This window comes from Tetrahymena thermophila, assembly GCF_000189635.1.
Source record: "Tetrahymena thermophila SB210 genomic scaffold scf_8254645, whole genome shotgun sequence".
NCBI classification, from domain to species: Eukaryota; Ciliophora; class Oligohymenophorea; order Hymenostomatida; family Tetrahymenidae; genus Tetrahymena; species Tetrahymena thermophila.
The window spans coordinates 682665-703322 of NW_002476413.1; the positions used below are offsets into that span (position 1 = coordinate 682665).

Sequence of the window (20658 nt, forward strand, 5' to 3'; positions counted from 1 at the left end):
TTAAGTTAATGAGAGTGTGACATGACTAAATAAATAATTTTTAGTATACATTCTTACATAAATAGGCTCATTCATTCATTAAAATTTTTAATAGTATTTATAATTATAATTAAACTTTTTATTTTATACATCATATTCATTTTTTAATTGATTCATTCATAACTTTCCAATGAATTTATTATTTTACCAAAAACCTACTTCTATTTCTCCATTTGATCTATAGAAAGTACCTTCACCATGAACTTTACCACCAGCAAAAGATCCTAAGAATTTTTCACCATTTGATAGGATGAGGGTTCCCAAACCATGTAATGAATGATTTTTGAATTCTCCTGAGTAACTGCTCCAATAGTTCCTCAAGTTTTCGAAGTTTCTAAAATCAAATTCTTTATTTAAAGGCTCGCAGAATTTATTTCTTAGTCTTCCTTATCCGTGATAAAGATCGAATTCCCAATCTCCATTATAAATTTCTCCATTTTAATCTCTCAATATGCCATATCCATGACGCTTTTTTAAAATAATAAAATAATTTATTTTATCTTAAATAAAACTTTCAAAAATTAAAATAAATAAAATTCTTTTTTTAAAGAGAAACTAAATTTTATCCTGTGAATTTAAAATGAATTAAAAAAATTTTTATTATTAAATTAAATTACCTTGTCACTCTTCCATTCTCCTTCATAGAGTTCTCCGTTAGGATAGTAGCATCTTCCTCTTCCGTGTCTTAGATTTCCTAAACGCTCACCTTCATATTTAGGCATAACTTAACTTTAAACTGTATTACCAGTAGTAGGTTAAGTATTCTACTTTTTGATTAAATTTTATTATTACTATTGCTAGAGAAGTTACTATTGTTGTTATTGCTATTATAATTAAGGATAATTATTTTAATTAGAAGACTTGCTGCGATTTTAGTTGTTGATGAGATCTTATTATTGTTGCAATTGTTGTTGTTATTATTAAATAGATTGCATTTACTATTGCTATTATAAGTATAAATTATTTTAACTCTAATCGATTGAGGAGGTTCTATTTCTCTATTGCTTTTTTATAAAGATAATATTATAAATTTTAGTTTCAAATTATATAAAAAAATAATACTTCAATAATAGGAGGACGTTTAGGCTATTGGGTTGTTGAATTGCTAATCGTTCTTATTTAAGAGAAGTTTTATACAGAGGATTATTATTAATGAACTGGCTATTATTATTATTATTATCCTTGTATTTATTATTACTGCAATTATTATTGCCCTGCTGGAAGTTAAAGGAATGGTGGACGGTTATCAAGCTTTTTGATGTACTGAGGTCCTTTAGGGGTTGAATGAGATGAACTTTGATTTACAAGGGAAGAGTTTCTTTGTTACTGAGCAGGAGGATAGTTGTTGCTACCAACCTAGCTGGCAGGGATACCATTTGAAGGTAAATTATTTAAATTGCTTGAGTTGTGCAAGTTAGTGAAACTATTATTGTTATTCATTTATTAAGAAGGAGAATATTAGTATTTAAGTGGTCTTTCAACGGAATTTGTTGCTTTCAAGTTATTTAAGATAGTTTCATTCTTACTAAGGAGATTCTTTGAACGTTCAATGCACTTCATATAAGCTTGATCCAAAATAACATTGCTATGATGGTTAAAAGCTGTACTAGAAACAGCTTGATGAGGCTATTGAGGAGAATTCTAGCTATATCTATTCATTAAAAATATTTATTATAAGCTATTTTTAAACATAATTTTAATATACCTAGACTTTTAGTCTTCTTATGAGTTTAATCTCATAGAAACAGGAGATGTGTAAGCAGGTTGTTAATTTGTTCCGCTAATCGAGCCTGGGGCAGCTGTAAGATCTTTTGATTATCTAACTCCGTATTATTAAGAAGTACCTGTAATTGTACCACTAGGCAAGAGTTATCTAGGTGGTAAATCTGAGACTCTCTTGTTAGGAGTTCCAAGCTGTTTAAAATTTAAATTAATTATAAATTTTTAATTATGTTAAATTGAAAATTGATATTGAATTTATTACTTTGTTATTTGCATCAAAAGAATTGTTAAAGGAACTGTTTTGGATATTCTTGTGGTCTTCTTTTAGTCTCTCGTATTTATTTTCCATATCTCTATTTTAAAGACGGAGCTCTTCTTGCAATTTCATTAATTTTTTAATTTCAGTTTTATGATCGAGCTCAATAGATTGGATTCTGTTATTGGCTTGGGCGAGCTAGTATTCGTAGTCTTCTCTCTATCTGATAAGCTTATCATTTAGTTCTTCGATTTCTATTTGCTATTTATCTAGAATATTTTCTAACTCTTTCTTTTGCATTTCAAATTCTCTTTGTAACTTTTCTAAGCTGCCACCATTTTCTTCTTATTCAAGGAGTCTTAATTCAAGTTCTTTCTTTTGATTCTATAAATCTTGCTATTTAAGCTCAAAATCTCTTAGCTTTTGTTAATATTATCTCTCAATTTTATCAAGCTAATCATATTTGCTTTCAAGTTCTTTATTCTTAGATAATATTTCTGCATTTCTTTGTTCTAACTGAAGAGTTTTTCTCTCTAATTCCATTCTTAAACTATTGTTCTCTTCTTGCTATCTTGAAGTATCAAACAAATCTTGATCCATTCTACCAATCATTTCTTATTGCTAATCGATGATTTTCTACAATTCAGAAATATGGAAATTGCTCTTTTATTCAGACTCTTCAAATTTTCCTATTATCTCATTATTTTAGTTTTGCAATTCCTTAAGTTTAGACTCTGTTTCATTGAGTTTATCTTGGTATTATCTCTCTACCTCTTGCATTTGTTGGAACATATCTTCTAATTCCTTTTCTTTTTAATTAATTTCATTGCTCTTTTCATCCAATTCATTTTACTATTTCTCAATCTCAGATCTTAAATTATTTATTTCGTCCTAAGATCCGTTGTTTTCGTATAAGCATTGCTCCATTTTATTTAAGTCTTCCTATTATTACTCTATGATTTTCTACAACTCTGTGATATATTAGTTATTCTTTTCTTCTTATTCCATTAATTTCAGATCAAATTCTTTCTTTTAGTTTTGTAAATCCTACAATTTAAGTTCTTAATCTCTAAGCTTTTATTGATTTTATTTTTCAATCTTATTTATCTACTCATGCAATTAATCCAACTCTTTATTTTTTTAAATGAGGTCACTGTTAAGTTGAATATTCTTTCTTTCCAATTCAAATCTTAAGTTATTGTTCTCTTCTTAATGTTTAGTGTTCTCAAATAAATCTTTTTGCATATTATTCAAATCCTCTTATTACTACTCAATAATATTCTTTAAATCGGCAATGTCTTAGCTATTTTTATTATCTAACTCTAACAATTACTAATCATACTCTTTTTTTAGTTTTTAGAGATCTTGTATTTTGATTTCTTGCTCTCTAAGCTTTTGTTGATACTATCTCTCGATTTTATCAATTTATTCATACATGCTATCTAGCTCTTTGTTCTTTATTAATATTTCACTGTTCCTTTCATCTAATTAAATAGAAACCTTTTCTAACTCAACTCTAAGATTACTAGTCTCTTCGTTTTGACTACCTTGATTGTATAATTCTTATTCCAAATTATTCAAGTCTTATTATTATTATTCAATAACTTTTTAAAGTTCTGAAACATCTTTATTATATTTATCTTCTAGCTCAATTAACTTTCCTTCTAAATGATTGTTATTATTTGCAAGTTCTTACTATTTAGATTCATATTCATTAAGCTTATGTTGATACTATATATCAATTTTATCAATTTAAGCATAAGCACTTTCCAAATCACTATCTTTTGCTTGAATTTCAATATTTTTAACATCTAAATCTTTGACCTTTCTGTCTAAATCATTTTTCAGCTTTGTCATATTTTACTCCATTAAGTTAATCTCTTGCTATTAAGTCTCAATAATATTCTGAAGCTCTTCAATATCTTTACTATATTTTTCTTACTCAATTTATATAGATTCTTATAAATCTTTGTATTTAGCCTCTAAATCCTGCAATTTAACTTCTGCGGACTTTAATTTTTGTTAATTTTGCTTTTCGCTATCATCAAATTACTAGTAAGCCTTTTCTAAATCTTTGTGTTAAGCCTATAATTAATGATTCATTTTTTCAATCTCTTGCTTAGCCTATTATAATTCATTAGTTAAAGCTTTGTTTTTATCTTCTTAGATTTTTGAGCTTCCTAACAAATTCTATTACAAGCCTTAAAGATCTTCTTATTATTAATCAATTATGTTTTACAATTAAGTTATTTCTTGGCTATATCTTTCCTCTTATTCCTATAGCATTTCTTCTAATTATTTTTTTTGATCTTGTAAGTCATTTTGCTTAACTTGTAATTAATTAATATTCATTTAATATTCTTTCTCAGTTAATTTAAGTTATTCATCTTTAAACTGTAATTCTTTATCCATTTCATTCAGTTATTCATTTGCATTATTCAATTCAGAAACTAAATTGTCTAATTTGATCTTTAAAATCTTTAAGTCTTCTTAAGATCTCAAACTGCTATCTTATTAATTTTATTATAATAAACTAATTTCTTCTTGTTTTTCATCAATTATCTTTTACAATTAGTCAACATGTTAGTTATTGCTATCTTCTTATTTTTAAATTTACAAATCAAATTCATGCTTTTGTTATTTTAAATCATTTTCAATTTTTTGTAACATATCTTCAAGATTCAACAACTCTTCTTGTTTAGAAACAATTTCTGCATTTTTTTAATCTAATTATTATTTGAGATGTTCCATTTATTCTTTTAAGTTTAAGTTTTCTTTCTATTAATTCTAACTTGATTCTTACAATTGTTATTAAATTTGAGTAAATTCTTCCTATTATTAATCCATTACCTTTTGTAATTCCTAAACATCTTAATTATATTTATCAACCAACTATTCAAGTTCTGTTTATATTTCTTTTCTCTAATTTTGCTCTTCTTGAATGACAAGATTGAGATCCTCTAATTTCTATAAATTTGATTTTTCAATCAATGAGATTTTTTCATACAAACTTTAAATTTCTTAATTTTTAGCTTGCACATCTTTATTTTTTTATTCTAGCAATATGTTGTTTTTTTCTAATTCATATTAAAGAGTGCTAGATTCTTCTTAAGATTTGTTAGACAAATCTTTCAACTAATCCTCTAACTTCTTTGCCATTTGCTTATATTGATTAACACTCTTTTATAATTCAAACATATCTTAAGATTACTTTTAGATAAATTCCTCTTTGTTATCTAGCTCTTCTTACTAATTATTATTAAATTATTTAAGTAAATAAATAAATATTTAATTCATTATTCTTATTAAGTTAAATTATCATTTGAAATATCTTTAAAAATATAAATGAATATTTAATTCTAAGTTAAAATTAATTACGTAAGAGGTTAAGTTTGACTTGATTTCTTTAAACGAATTAACAAGAACATTGTTTTGCTTTGTTAAATTTTGTATCTATTAAATAATAATATTTTAATTTTGAATATATTCAATAAGTAAATTTATATTAGTATTAAATAAATTTAGTAAAATTAAAGTTTACTTGAGTTTCGTAATCCTCACACTTATTGCTGAGCATGTTGATAGTATCCTTATAATCACCAACAATTGATTCAAAAGCAATACTTTCACTTTCCATTAATTTACTTTGACTTCTGCTCATTTTTTCAATATCATTTTCTTACTTTAGTCTTTTTATTTCTTCTTCCTTTTCATATTTTAAAGCTTCGATTTTGTCATTAAGTAATCGTTTATCTTCTATATATTTTTATAGATCTGCATCAGCCTAAACAAGCTAGGAATGCAATTTAGCAATAGTTTATTCCTAATGCTCTAGCTAATTCTTTCTAGCTGAATATTCCATTTCATATGATTTAATTTTATCTTCAAGTTTTTTGTTTTACCTAAAGATTTCTTCAAAATTTTTTTCATCTCTTTCAATCATTTAGTAATTTTATACAGCCTTTTCAAGGTCTATGATTTTCTTAGCAGATTCTTGGTTTTTCTAAGCACTTATCTAAAGTTATTGTTAAAGATCCTCAACCTCTTTTTTTAAACGTAATTCTAATTCCTCTTCATTTTCATCATTTCCTTCAGTAAAGTCTTCATTTCTACCTTCTTAAACAGTTCTTTCTTGTCTTTCTTCTTTCTTTGGTGTGGTTAATACGATTTCTTATTCTTCTGTAAAAGTTGCTTGGTTTCTAGACTAAGCTTCATTAATTAACTAATCAAGTTCTTATTCTTTTTCTATTTATTAAGCTAATTATTACTCAAGTTGATGCTTGATCTTAGATTATTCACTGAATAGTTATTCAAGCTCCTATTCTTTTTATTTTTATTCATTAACAATTTGCTCGAATTCATATTCTCTCTACTTCTATTACTCCATCAATTATTATAAGACCTACTCTTTCTCTGCTTACTAACTTATAAGCAAATCTAGCTCCTTTTATTTACCATCATTTTCTTTTAGCAATTACTCCAAAGCCTTTTCTTTTGCTTAATGTTCATCTAATTGTTGCTCTAAAAGTTTCAACTTTTCATTTTATTCATTAACTAATTTTTCTTCTAAATTTTTCAATTTTTCATTTTATTCATTAATTAATTGTTGCTCTAAAAGTTTCAATTTTTCATTTTATTCATTAATAAATTGTTGCTCTAAAAGTTTCAAATCTTCGCTTTATTGATTAATTGATTGTTGCTCTAAAAGTTTTAATTTTTGATTTTATTCATTAATTAAATTCTCTAAATATTTCTCCTTCTCTTTTTATTCTTCAAACAATGACTCTAATTCCCTTTCTTTATCCTAATATAAAATAAATATTTAAGTTTCATCAAATTTTTACAAAATATATTTAAATCTAATAAGTAAATTCAAACAAAAAAAAGTATTTACTAATAATTCTTATTCTCTGTCATTTACATAAATGTCTTTTTCTTTAAGGAATTCAATTTATTAAGCTAAAGTTTCTTCTCTTTCTTTAACATGCTGCTCTTTTTACTCTAACAACTCTAATTTATCTTAAATTTGTTCGTATTATTTGCGCTTTTAGCTTAACTCTTCTTATTACTATTATAACGTGTTTTATACTTCTTCGAGCTCCTTTTCTCTTTCTTCAAATTACATTGAAATTAAATTTAAATTTTCTGCCTTCAATTCTAATTCACTCTTTTATTTTTCAACCTCTTATTTTTATTTGTTGAAATCTTCTTTCTACTTTCTGAGATCTTCTTTTAACTGAATTAATTCTTCCTTTTCTTTTGTGATAATTTCTTTTTCTTTTTGAAATTCTTCCTTATCAATTTTATCTTCTTGATTGAACTCAGTGACCTCATCCTTTTAAGCTTCAGAATTCTACTTTTCTTCTTTCTTAAGGCTCTCTTTTTAAAGACTGGCTTAAATCTTTTACTCAAAATCTTTTTCTATTTAAGAATCGTTAGGAATTTAGTTTTAAGAAAGCTTTAAAGAATTATTTAAGTTTTAGACCTCTAATTCTTACAATAAAGTGCTAAGTCTCATTACTATTTCCTCAGGGTCTTTTTGTTACTTCTCTTGTTTGAATGTTTTTATTTCATTTAAAATATCCTTTAATGCGCTATCTCCCAAACTCATAATTTATTATTTTTTCTCAATAGGATTTAACAAATTGTTTTCAAGATTATTTTCGTCAACTGCCTATTCAGGTGCTAATGATTTCTAATATAAAAATATTTTAAATATAAAAAATAACTCAAAGTGAATTTTATTATTTTACTTCAATGTGGACTTGAATTCCATATTTATGAGAAGATTGATCATTTTAATCATTAGCATTCATTTTAAGAGTATCGAATCCATCTGATTCAAGATCGTCATAGTCTTCTTTTTGAGGAGAAGGCTAATACTCACTTTTATATTCTTACTAATTATGTAATTCTTAAATATGATCCTTGTAATACAAGTCTTATTCATAGTTATCAGATTATTTCCTAGAATCCCCAGCTGCAGCAGGTCTTGAAGGAGAGTCTTCAAGTTTATAATTATTCAAAACACTTGATGATCCTATCTTAGGAGATTGCTGCTCTTCCTCTTAATTATGTAAATTATCTTTTTGATACTAGTTAAATTAAGAGTTTTCAAAGCTGCTATTTCTATATAATTCGCTATCATTCATAGATTATTTTAATTCGCTAGGATATTCTTCCTGCTTCAAACTTTCTTATTCTTCTTCTTCTTCTTATTAATATTGCTAAGCTTCATTTTATTAATGATTATCTCTATCTTACTTGAATACCTCTGATTAGATATTTTCTTCTCTGCTTTATTAATCTTAATCAAATTACTTTTATTCACTGTGCTTATCATCTTCTAGCTAATTTATCTCATCATTTATTTGCTACTCTCTTAAACTTTACTCTTCTTAATTAGAAACTTCTTCTAAATTTGAATTTTCATTCTTATTATCAACTTCTACTTGTTATTGTCCTTGTTTTTCCATGTGATTTTCTTATTCAACTTAAATTTCTGTTTAAATATCTTGCTAACTTTCTTCTTCTTATTATTTGATTGGAGTTTTAATTTCTTCTTAGTCTTGCTTTATACTTTTATTTTCTTAAATATTTGAATCATTTTCTAATTAATCATTTGCTTCTTCCTAATTTTAATCTTGGTTACTCATTTCTTCTTCATTTCCTTGATAGATATCTTCTCCCTTAACCTACTAATCTTTTTAATCACTTTACTATAAATTTTCTTCATGCAAGTTTGAGTTGTTTTTGATTGAGGCTTCTACTTCTTCAGAAGGATTGAGCAGCTTAATCAAATGCTAATCATCTCCTTGATCAACTTATTATTATATTTATGCTTCAAAATTTGTTTTTTCATTGTTATTTGAAAGACTGTCTCCTTCTTCACTCTCTTTTACTTTTTCATTATCAGCATCTTATTCTTTGTTTTGATTATCTACATTTTCTTCTTAGTTAAAAGCAATAATTTCATCTTATTGCTTTTATTCTTGCTCCTAACTCTACTAATCATCTGGTTGATTTCTTTACTTATAAAATATACTTTCATTCTCTTATTGATGCTTTTAAGTATTTTGTTAAACAAAATCTTCGTCTCCTTAAGAATAAAGTCTCTCGCTATTTTAAGTATCTTTTCTTGATGAACTTTAATTGATATCAAAGTCTGCTTCTCCTTGCAAATCATCAAAAAGACTATTCTTTTGCTAGTATTGTAAAGCTTCTTCTCTTACTTGTTCTCCTTATGAACTTTCATTCTATCTTTCTTCTTCCTCTTCTTCTTGCTACTCTTCAAAATATTTATAATTTTCATTTTCATCGTTATTGAGATACTTTTTGAAATCACTGCTTTCGAAGTTATCATTTTTTTCTACAGACTTTTCTTGGACTTGATTAACTTCATCTAATTCTTATTGGTCACTATATTGATCCTTGTTAGGACTTATTTGCTCTTGAGTAGGTCCTTAGGGTGAGTCTTCTAAGTCGTAGTTTTTCTATGCGCTTTTAGATTCATTGTGAGAGTCTAAATCAAAATCTGCAGCATCGCCATCTGCTTAGATTTCATCAAAAAGTGGATTTTTATGATTTTGATCTTCCTTTCTTGATGAACCTTCTTAGCTGCTATCTTAGTATAGGTCGCTATCGTTCATAATTTTAAACTATAATTACTATAAGGTAAATGTATTTATTTATTTATTTTGTTTCGATTAAAATGTTTGATTAATTGATCCCTTTTTAGTTGAGAACAATAAATAAAATGCTTATTAATTTTTTGATTTTTTAATTTTTTGAATGAGTGAATATTTAATAAATTTGTGACTTGTTTTTATTTGTATTTATCACTATATCTTATTCACTTTTTTTCTCTATAATTGGCTTTCACTCAAACAAAATTTCAAATTTTAAAGAATCCCTAATATTTATAATAAATATTGAATTGAATTTATAAAAGTATAATAAAAATCCAAACCAAATTACACTCAATTTAGTTGAATTGATATCACTCATTATGTATTAAATTATTTATTAATCATAGTTTGATACAAATCAAATGATTATTCTTTTTCCCCTTTCATTGTTTCATTTTACCTTTTATTATTTTTTTGAATTTTCAATAGAAAAAACTAAGATTGACTCAAACAAACAAACAAACCAATATAGAATTCAAAATTTTATTAAATTTTATTAATGCTTTGCTTTGTGTGTTCAATAAATTAATATATAATTCAATGAATGGTAAATTTCAAATTTAACAGTTAAAATAAACTAATCAAATATTTCCCGCTTTTTTTAATTCATATATTAATTCTTTAAATATAACTCTAAATTTTATATTAAATTTATTTTTAAATTATTTTAAATGTTAATTAAAATTATTATTTCAGCTCAATTATCATTTTACTTTCTAGATGACTAAAATTATTTATTATCAATCAAATTTTCTTTTTGGTGTATAGAAATATTTAAATTAAATTAAATTTCCTTTTTAGTAATGTTGAAATATTTTAATTAAACAACAAGTGTTATCAATTTTCAAATAACCTTTACCTTAAAAAATGAATAAAATATTTATTATTAACATGATTTTACTTTACTCTACTAAATTATTAAATCTTATTTTTCCTTATAAATCTAGCTATTTCATAAATAGATAAAATTCATTTAATTTAATTATTATTTTTTTCTCAAAAATGTTTTGTTAGTTTCTTATCATATATTTGATTTCTCCTTTTTTATTTACTAATGTTTTATATTTTTTATAATACTCATGGAATAGTTTTTCTCTAATAACTAACTTCTACCTTTTTCTTAATATCAGAAATTACTTTATAAACTATATAAATTTTTAAGAAAATATACCTTTATATTTTGTTTTATTTTTTTTATATAAGCTATTTTTTAAATATGATTTTTATTTGTCAAAAATTTTATTATGAGATATACGAAGTCATTTTTATTTATTCTGAAAAAATAATTTAGTTTTAATAACTATGGAAGTAAAAAATAATACTTTAAAAATAAAACCTAGAAAGTTAATAATTAATTAATTAATTAATAAAACAGTTGCCTCCATATTTACACCAAATTATTAATCTTTAAAATTAATATTTATAGACTTAAGTGATTTAGTATAGCCAAAAAATAATATTAAATTACATATTCATTTTTTATTTTTGATGAAATTTGTATGTTCAATTTTTAAATTAGAATTCAAACAACTGATGATTGTTAATCATTTATATAATAAAAAATCTAGCTCAATAGATTAATTCCTTATATTTTAATGCTTTAATCTTAAAAAATATTATGTTTTTTATTTATTGAAACTAACTTTTTCGACTTAAAATAATCAAATCAATTTTCGATGATTTAAAGTTGAGAATCTAATTGTATTATATTATTACCTTTTATTTGAAAGAAATACATTTTTAAATTATACTAATTTGTAAAATAATTTTATATTTATTATGAATATTAGAGTATTTTATTTATATTAGGGTTAATTAGCATGCATTATAATAAATATTAGATAAGAAGTGTAGGAAGAGATGAATAACAAATTTAAAATTTACATTTAGAAAAAAACAAATTGATCTATTTATCATAATTGAGTAAGATTTAGGAAGTACAAAGAAAGGTTTAAAAAGAATGATAGAATTTCTAAAAGATTGATAAAATCTTACACATTCTAGATTAACAAAAAAATATCTTTTAATAGAGGTAGTTTTCACTTTTAAAAATAGAAGATTATTAGATTTTTAATATTAACTTAATTTCTGAAAGAAATTAATTAGTTTTGCTTGATATCCTCAATAAATAAACAAACATCTTCAACTTTTTCAAATATTAAAATTAGGCAAAATGAAAGCTCTTAATTTATTAGTTCCTAGAATCTTGATGTAGTCTTCAGCAACTCTTTTCATGAAGCCTTCTTTCAATATTTCCTTTTTAAAGAAAGGTTTAGAAAAGATGAAAGAAGAATAGGAATAAAAACTAAAGGATCTTTAATAGTAGCAATAAGCCCAATCATTGTAGTTAAAAGAAAACGAAATCTTATAGTAAAAACAAAGTACATAGTAGGCTTAAAGTGCAGATCCTTATTAAAATGCTTCAAGCGATAAAATTTCAGATGAGCTAGCTGAATAAATGAGAGATTAATAGCTTCAAGATGAAATGGAGTTCGAAGAACTTAGCAAGCAACATAAGTTACTACAGGCAAATGTTAACAAAGAATGTGATATCCCTTACAGATTATATGGTATGCTTAAAATGCCAAAAACCAAAGCCGCATACATGCCTGAAAGAGTTTTCGCAGAATAGAGAATTCCCAAGTACATGGTCATTGACCACTTAAAGAAAATTTACTTGGGTACTCTTCATTCTATTGTAGATTTGGATGAAGAATTCTTGAATGAATACTTAGAGGCAGGATTTGCTAAAAAGTTGATTGAAAGAATTAAAGAGTTAAAAAATTAAGGATATAAGCTAGAACTTTATCAAGATAATAATGGTATCCGTGGAGAACCCATCACACAAGGTAATTAAATGTTATGTTATGATGAGTTTGAATGTTTTAAATATGTTTCAAATTAAAAGCTAGTGTTTGAAATTTTATATTTTATTGTTATTTTTTAGAATTTTCTGAGCGATAATCTTTTACTCATTAAATTTAACATATTTTAATTAAAATTAGAAACTTATTTAGGAGATATGGTTATGGTTAGAGGATTAAGTATTGACAGAAGTAAGAACTTAAGTTAAAATGATTATCACATGTGGAAGGATATTGATGATATGGGTTTAGTTGTTTACACTCCAAGATATTTAAGCAACCCTGATGAATTTATAAATCCTGAAAAGAATAAAACTATTTATGACGATTACAAAAAAGTTATCATGAGAGTATTAGTTTATTTAAAAAATCCCTATAGAATCAGAATTATTCGTCCTGATGGAACTCCAATTGAAGTAATTAACCATTTTAAACTTAGTTTTTTTAGAAAGCAATTATTTTTATTTTATTTTAGCATACTTTTTTGTTTGATTTTAATAGATAGAATTTTTCTCTCTCTATAAAATATCATAATTATTGTACAATCTTATTAATAAACACCCATTTTTTTATTATCAAAATTATTTTGAAAATTTATTTTTAAAAATTATAACAAAAAATTTGTAAGATTGGAGGGTTTTAATAAAGAGAATATACAATAAATTGTACTAAATTATGTCCATAAATATTGTTATGGTTTTTATAGATTTGTTTTTAAAAGCTTTTTATTTTTGAAAATCATGAATGAATGATTGATTATTCAAGTTTAAAATTATAGTTTAGAAAACCAAAACATCATTCAATGGTTAATGTTTTTATTAATATAATATAAATAGGTTGATGATAATTTATATACTTGGGAACACATCGCTCTATTCGAAACCTAAATGAGGGTACCTCCTTAATTTAAGAGTGATTATAAATTAGAAAACTATATGGAATGGCTTGGTAAATTTAATTTTGGAGTTTGGAGAATGGCTGATTTGGATAACTGGAATCTTGGTAATCCTTTAATTGTTAAAGACAGTGATAGAGATAAATTCAAAGACGAAGTCTTTAAAGACAGTAAATACGATCCTGAATATAATATCGATATCAAAAACGTTTGATTAAAGGACCTTTTTATTTAATATGTATACTGCATGCATTTTTATTCAATAAGGCCACATAATCTCATTCATTAAAATAAAAACGAAAGACTAATTACTAATTTCAATTTTCTCAGTTTATTTATTTATTTACTTTTTATTTCCGTTTCAGTTGTTTTCTATTTATCTATCTATCTACCTAATTATCTTTAGAAATTTCTACGATTTCTATTATTCGAATCTAAAAATTTTTTATCATAGACATCAAAGATTTTTATTTTTTTTATTAGAAGAATTGAGCATTTTTATTTTAGAAATTAGAATAAAATGTCCATAAATTATAAAATCTATTACAAAATTGAGCTTTTATTTGTATTTATTATTATTATTTATGATGAATAATAGCATTTATTGATTTTTTAAACTTTTAAAATTTTATTGGAATCATATGAAATAAATTTTTAGTTGTAACTCAGTCATCCAAGTAGAACTTCAAATAAATGTTCTCCTAATAGAAAAGGATAAAAATTAATATGGATGAAGAGATTTTGGCTCAGTTTTGTTTTTATATTTGATACATTATGATCAAATATTTAGAAACTTCAAGACGTATCTTAACAATAAATTTGATACAAAAATATTAATTGATTGCCAATCTTTTAGATTTGAAGTTTCTAGAAATTTTTTAATAAGAATATCCTTTTTTCTCTTAATGCTAATAATTATTATAACAAACTTTTTAAAATGTTCATTTTATGTCTGTCTCCAAATTGTAAATAAAAGCGAAGTATATGCTTACAAACTTATTCTCCATGAAAATATTTTTTTTAAATTAGAATCGCTAGTTAAAAAAACGAATTTTTTAGTAAGAACTGTTTACATATCAGCTACTAAACTAGAGTAAATATAAATTTTAATATCATGAAATGAAATGTATTTCTCTTTTTACGCAAAAAAAATGCTGATAAAGTATATAAAAATAATGAAAACCCCTTCAAAGTATACATGAAATTTCAATTTATTTGAGCTGCATAAAGCTACAATGGGATTTTATCTTAAAATGTTTTTTAGATTGAAAATAAACAAACATTTTTGATTGTAAATAGAAATATCCTACTTAGAATTTGATTATAACTAAGCTTTTTATATTAGATAAGGATATATCAGAATAACTTGTATTACACATTAATTCTAACTTAGCTTGTTTTTATTAAGATAGATTTAGGTCTTTCTTAAAAATAGAAAATTCTTGCTTCTTGCTTTTATGAAATGTCTTATAAAGTAGATAAAGAGTGGAAATTGATTTGTTTGACATTTACATGCAAGGATAAAAAATATAAAATTTTTATGTCTAAAAAAATATTCATATTTTTATAGTTATTTTTGAGTTTTAGAAATTTCTTAAAAATCACTTTCGAAACAAAAATACTTACTTAGGTGAAAAATCGAATAAAGTAAAGCTGCAAAATGCAAAACTCAATTTTTAAGCTTAAAAGTCCAAGCTGGTTTAATAAAATCTCTAAGATAATATGAATTAGTGGCTTAAGATGGCTCTAGAAAAATTTTAAGAAATAAATTTGAACTTTTATTTGATTTTCAGATCTATAAATAGACAGTCAGTTTGAAAGAGTAATGGGAATTTTTTCATTAAAAACAAAGATTGAAATATTCTACACTTACATTACAGATGATAGCGTAAAAATTAGGGTAAATTAATAGATTAGATTTTATAATTCAGATAAGATGCACTCCAAGTTAAAATTAAGGATTTGCAAAAGCTAAATTACTATGTAATTTTACAGGTTAAAAGTGAGTTTTTAAATGGCGAAATTTTGCAGTAACTAAATATGTTTCGGCGAAAAAAAAAAGCAATTATGGAGATTAATGTGTGGAAGAAGAGTGAATTAGGATAATTATTAATAAATTAGATAAATGAAAAAGTAATAATTGAACAAATATTAAGAATAAACAAACATTGGTGTATTTGTGAGATAATTCTAAATGAAAGAAAATTTGAGGAAAAGTCGTAGAAAAAGAAAGATAATAATGACGAAAGAAATAATTGGTATAATGATGGTGAAAAAAGTAATTCAAATTAAGAAAGTGGTTTTTTTGAATTTGAAAATAGTGTTTGGTTGTAAAATAGTAAATTTTTTGGTAAAATAGAAGAGGTTATTATTAAAAATGAATTAGAAGTTATTTACTTGCTTTTTTCTTAGTTTACTATTAATAGATCTACTTGTAAGATTATTTTGAAAGTAAATCGTCAGAGATGAGAAGGTTTAAAATAAATAAACAAATTAAGGAAAACCAAGCCAAGAAGCAGATGAAATAGAAAAACAAAAAACAAATACTAACTTTCTTTATAGATAGAAATTTCTATTTAGATCTTGCAAACAAATAAACATAGTATCAAAATAACCTAGGATAGATACTTGCAAAATTTAATTGATCAGGAGTAAATTAGTTTATTTGACTTTAAAGAGTTTTGATCGAAGGGCTTAGAATTTTCTACCTCAACTTGGTAAGAAAATAAAGGACAAAAAATTTTAGGAGATGCCAAAAATTAGCTATGTTAAATATCATCAGCTCAAACACCAAATGATAACTAAAACAGCAAACAATTTCAAGTTAGTTAATTAATACGCAAATTTCAAAATTGTCTGATGAGAGAATGTCATTCTTTCAATAATTTGTATTTTTTTTGGGGGCTGCTTTCAAATATTATTTAAGAAGTTTCGTAAAACATAAATTTGCATTTCCCACTAATTTTTTGATTGTTTGTTTGTTTGATCAAATTTTCAATGCTTTGATTAATTTATTTATATATCAATCTAAATAACAATATCAAATCAAATAACCTAAATTATTTCTAAGATCTTGCTTAATTCATATTTCAATCATTTAGATTCTTGAAATCAAATCTATTTGCAAATTTTGATAATGCTTTGCCTCTTATTTATTTTTACTCCTAACAAAAGCTTAAGAAAAATCACACAATTAACAATTATTAATTAATTAATTAATTCATCCTTCCTTCCTTCCTGTTTCTTTCTAAATTCTTAGGCTGAGGGTGCTTCAGTCAAAAAAAAAGCTAAGCGAATTGATATAAATTAGAAAGAAAAAATAATTAATAAATTAATAAATAAAAAAATTAAATCAAGGATTACAAATAAAGTCTTTCATCTTCATCAAGAAGATTTACTCATATCACTTTACAATTTTTTCTCCATCTGGATTAATCAACAAAATCACAATATTAGAAGAATAAAATTTCATCTAAATTAATCAAAACAAAAGAGTTCATATTTCTAAACAGTGTTTTCAAGCTAAAAAATAAGCTTAGACTGACAGACGATTAAAAAATATAAATTCTGAAGGGCTTTTCTCCATCTTCTCCTAAGTAGAAATTAAGAAAAAGCAATATCGAAATATATATATATATATAATATTGATATTTGTATTGATAATTGTTTCTTTGAAAATAGAAAAAAGAATAAACAAAAAATAATTCATAGATTAATTATTTGATTAATTTCACCAACTTAAGTAGCAAGTAATAATAATAGCATAGAACGCAATTAAACAAGAAGAAATTAGTAAGCCAATCTTTTATAAATAATAAAAAAAAATATAATTTATTGCTAAAAAACATAAAAAGTAAACAAATCCTTCCAAAATTTAAAATTCTAGACAACCCCAAATTCTTTCTTGAATAAACTACCCCCCATCTTTCCTTTTATTAGCAAGTATTAGGTGTATTAGATTACAAAAGCCTTTAATCACTGACTCAAAAAAAACATTAGAAAGACATTTAAAAAAGAAAATATTTGTTTTGTTATAGCAAACATTAAAATATTTAAAATAAAGAATACTCTAACTAAAAAATCAATCAAGTTTATAAATATAAATCTAAATTTAATACTGAATCTAACATAAAATGCATCAACACATTCTTCCCATGTTCTTGATGCCTGACATGCCTATGTTCTGCGTCAGAAATTGTGGCTGTCGTCATCCTGATCGTGCTCATTGCTTCTCATGCCACAAAACAAGTGAAAAATATAAGATTAAGCACAAGGATGACATGTGCTGTGAAAGCGAAGTTTCTCTCGAATACCTTTTTGTAATCGATTTTGAATGCACTTGCGATGAAGAAAAGCGTCTTAAAATACAAGAAATCATTGAATTTCCTATTGTTGTTATCGACCTTCGTAAAAAGGAAATCATAGATCGTTTCCATTCATTTGTTCGTCCTACTCAGTACCCTATTCTAACTCCTTTCTGCACTAAGCTTACTGGAATCACACAAGAATAAGTTGACTCAGCTCCTACTCTCCCTGAAGTATTGAAAGAAGTCGATCGCTTCTTGGAAAAGTACATCAAGGATGGATTACAAAAAGTTTCAGTCTTAAACGACTGCGACTCTGATATTCGTAATTTCCTTCGTAAAGAAACCACATTCAAAGGTATTCCAGTCAAACCTGTTTTTAAAGAATTCATCGATCTTCGTCGTATATTTCCTGTTAAGATATCAGAAAAACCTACAAACATCGACCACATGCTTTCTTGTGTGGGGTTAACCTTTGAAGGAGTGAAACATTGTGGTTTAGATGATGCAACAAATATTGCCAGAGTTGCTTTAGAAATTGCTAAAAGAGATTACATCTACACTGAACATCTTAAGGAACACATGTATCCCTATGATAACCCTCACTACTATGAGCATTTGGTAATCATAGCAACCTAACCTAAAATGAAAAATAACGTAGAAATTGCTATGATAGCCCATGATTTAAGAAAGGGAAAGACTCTTTGGAATAATCTAGGAAATAAGAGTGTCAAGAAATAAGAAATGAAAAAGGAGCTCTTCGAATTCTTAGATAAAGTTGGAATTGACATCAATAACTCTATTTTGTGTGTTCAAGGTAAGCTTGAAAACGAAGTTCGTGCATTCTTCCAAACTTCTGAAAATCAACCAATGAAGAATGAAGGTAACACTAACTTGTTTATGAGTGGAAACTTAACAGATAGTACATCTTCTACTTGTTCTTCTTCTTCATCATCACCTTCTTAATAATGTTAAAGCACTTCTACAAATTGCCTCACAAGCTCTAACATCTCCTCCATAAACAACTCTGCATCTTCTAACTAGCAACAGCCCCAATCACCATACTAATCATCTTCATTTAACAATTTCTTTACTACCTACTTCTCCCTTAACAAAATAAGCAAAATTGCAGGCATACCACTCGCTGGAAATTAATTCATTTAACACCCTACCTACTCATAAAGATACTAGCGCAACAGAAATGTGTACTAGCCTTACCCATTCTAAATGAATGGATAATACTATCCAATTGACTAGTCATTCATGAGTGGATGCAATAATCCATTTTAAACTTAATTTGCAAAAAACTAATAAAATTTTGCAGATTTAAATTAAGCAAACAATGAAAACTTGACTAAATGGTGGAATGGTATTAAAGATACTACCTCCCCTGTTACTAGAATTACTACCATGTGTAACACAGTAGAGACAGCTCTTCAAAATGGTTTTATCTTCACCAAGGACTTCGCCTCCACAATCCAATTCAAGAGAGCCTTATCTAAAATGTGAGAGAGAGATTTTGCACTCGCAGATTTAAAAACACTCACTTAGAAAACAAACTAAGAATTATGCCTAAAAAATGTTTCAATCAATAACCATTCTATATATAATAAAACTTTATAACTAATCACTACCCTCTTTAACCACACCATATACATATATATTTTGACCCAACCTATATATAATCTACTTATTTTAAGAATGTTTTGTATTTATTTTATTAAGCAACTAATTCCTCTCACCACTTACCCAATCTCAAAACTGAGGGGGAAAAAATAGTAAGAAGACAGACAAATTACAAAAAAAAGCTTGAAATCTCACTCAATATATTTGGATTAAAATCCAAATCAAATCGAGATAAATTGTTGAACAAAAATTATAAAGTTAAATATCTGATTTAACTACAATATTAAAAAATAAACGTATTATATAAATTTAGCATGTATTATATTTTTATATTAAGATTTTTCCTTTTTATAATATTCAAATACTTCTTTAGTGTTTTCTCCTTTCTTTTTGTGCCAATAATTTATTAAAATCTATCAATCAATCAATCAATCTTCTTTGATTTGAAAAAATTAAGAAAAAACAAAATTTAATTGCAAGCATAAAAAGGTTCTTTTTTGAATACTTTCTGAATTTATTATTTGTTCCTCTTATCTTATTTCTAACTTTACTTATCTCCCTGATTATCGTTCTTTTGCTTTTTCTTCTACATTCATTCATACAAACATACATATTTATTTTGGTGATAACATTTTTCTAGCACACTTTTTCCTTTTCTCTCAGAAGCAATCAAACAAAATTTTTAAATATTCGCTGATTTTGACAAGCCTTAATCGAAAAAATTTTAAATTAATCTTGCGTAATATTTAGAAACCATTTCTAAAGTAAGCAAAATAGCACAAATTTTAGTTATATTTAAACTTAAAAATCTACTCTAAAATCATAAAAAAATTACATTATTTTTGATTATTTTATTTTAACGCTAAATAATGTCTTAAATCAAAGTATTTTTTAACAATAATTTGTTAGATTACTTCTCTTTTTCACTCAATCTTTGAAGAAAAAAAAACTCATTTTTCAAATTTTGTATTGTAAATCAAAAAATTCTTTTCTAATCTTAAAAAAAGGGAAGCTTAATCTGATTTTTCTTATTTTTTTCCCTCTATTTTTCAAAGCAAATTTAACTATATAGTGAAATAAAAATATTGACCAAACATTACTACAACTAATTTAAAATCATTCGTTTCAATTTTATTTATCAATTATTCTCCTCCACAGATAAATAAAATACAAATAAATGCATGCACTTGTTTAATAACTTTATTAATAAGCATTATTTTTAAGTAAAAGAAATTAGATTATTTATTTTGTTTCACTAAAATAA

At 24.9% G+C, this 20658-nt stretch overlaps 4 protein-coding genes across 4 annotated transcripts; 3 read left to right on the forward strand and 1 right to left on the reverse strand. All coding sequences in view use genetic code 6, as the record gives it.

The window, feature by feature from the left end:
* Positions 1-156: 156 nt before the first annotated feature.
* Positions 157-9666, reverse strand: TTHERM_00127110 (hypothetical protein; the record flags this gene model as incomplete). The annotated part of the gene is made up of 9 exons (XM_001016291.1): positions 157-507; positions 657-1043; positions 1102-1690; positions 1745-1953; positions 2024-5266; positions 5396-5470; positions 5559-6821; positions 6912-7712; positions 7771-9666. The coding sequence occupies 9 exons, from the start codon at positions 9664-9666 to the stop codon at positions 157-159; spliced, it is 8814 nt and encodes a 2937-aa protein (XP_001016291.1).
* Positions 9667-11878: 2212 nt separating this feature from the next.
* Positions 11879-13678, forward strand: TTHERM_00127100 (hypothetical protein; the record flags this gene model as incomplete). The annotated part of the gene is made up of 3 exons (XM_001016290.2): positions 11879-12554; positions 12711-12985; positions 13406-13678. The coding sequence occupies 3 exons, from the start codon at positions 11879-11881 to the stop codon at positions 13676-13678; spliced, it is 1224 nt and encodes a 407-aa protein (XP_001016290.2).
* A 1611-nt stretch (positions 13679-15289) lies between these two features.
* Positions 15290-15913, forward strand: TTHERM_00127090 (transmembrane protein, putative; the record flags this gene model as incomplete). The annotated part of the gene is made up of 1 exon (XM_001016289.2): positions 15290-15913. One exon carries the CDS (start codon positions 15290-15292, stop codon positions 15911-15913), a length of 624 nt encoding a protein of 207 aa, XP_001016289.2.
* Positions 15914-17597: 1684 nt separating this feature from the next.
* On the forward strand, positions 17598-19277 carry TTHERM_00127080 (exonuclease; the record flags this gene model as incomplete). Its single annotated transcript, XM_001016288.3, has 1 exon — positions 17598-19277. The coding sequence occupies one exon, from the start codon at positions 17598-17600 to the stop codon at positions 19275-19277; it is 1680 nt and encodes a 559-aa protein (XP_001016288.1).
* Between the last annotated feature and the right edge of the window lie 1381 nt (positions 19278-20658).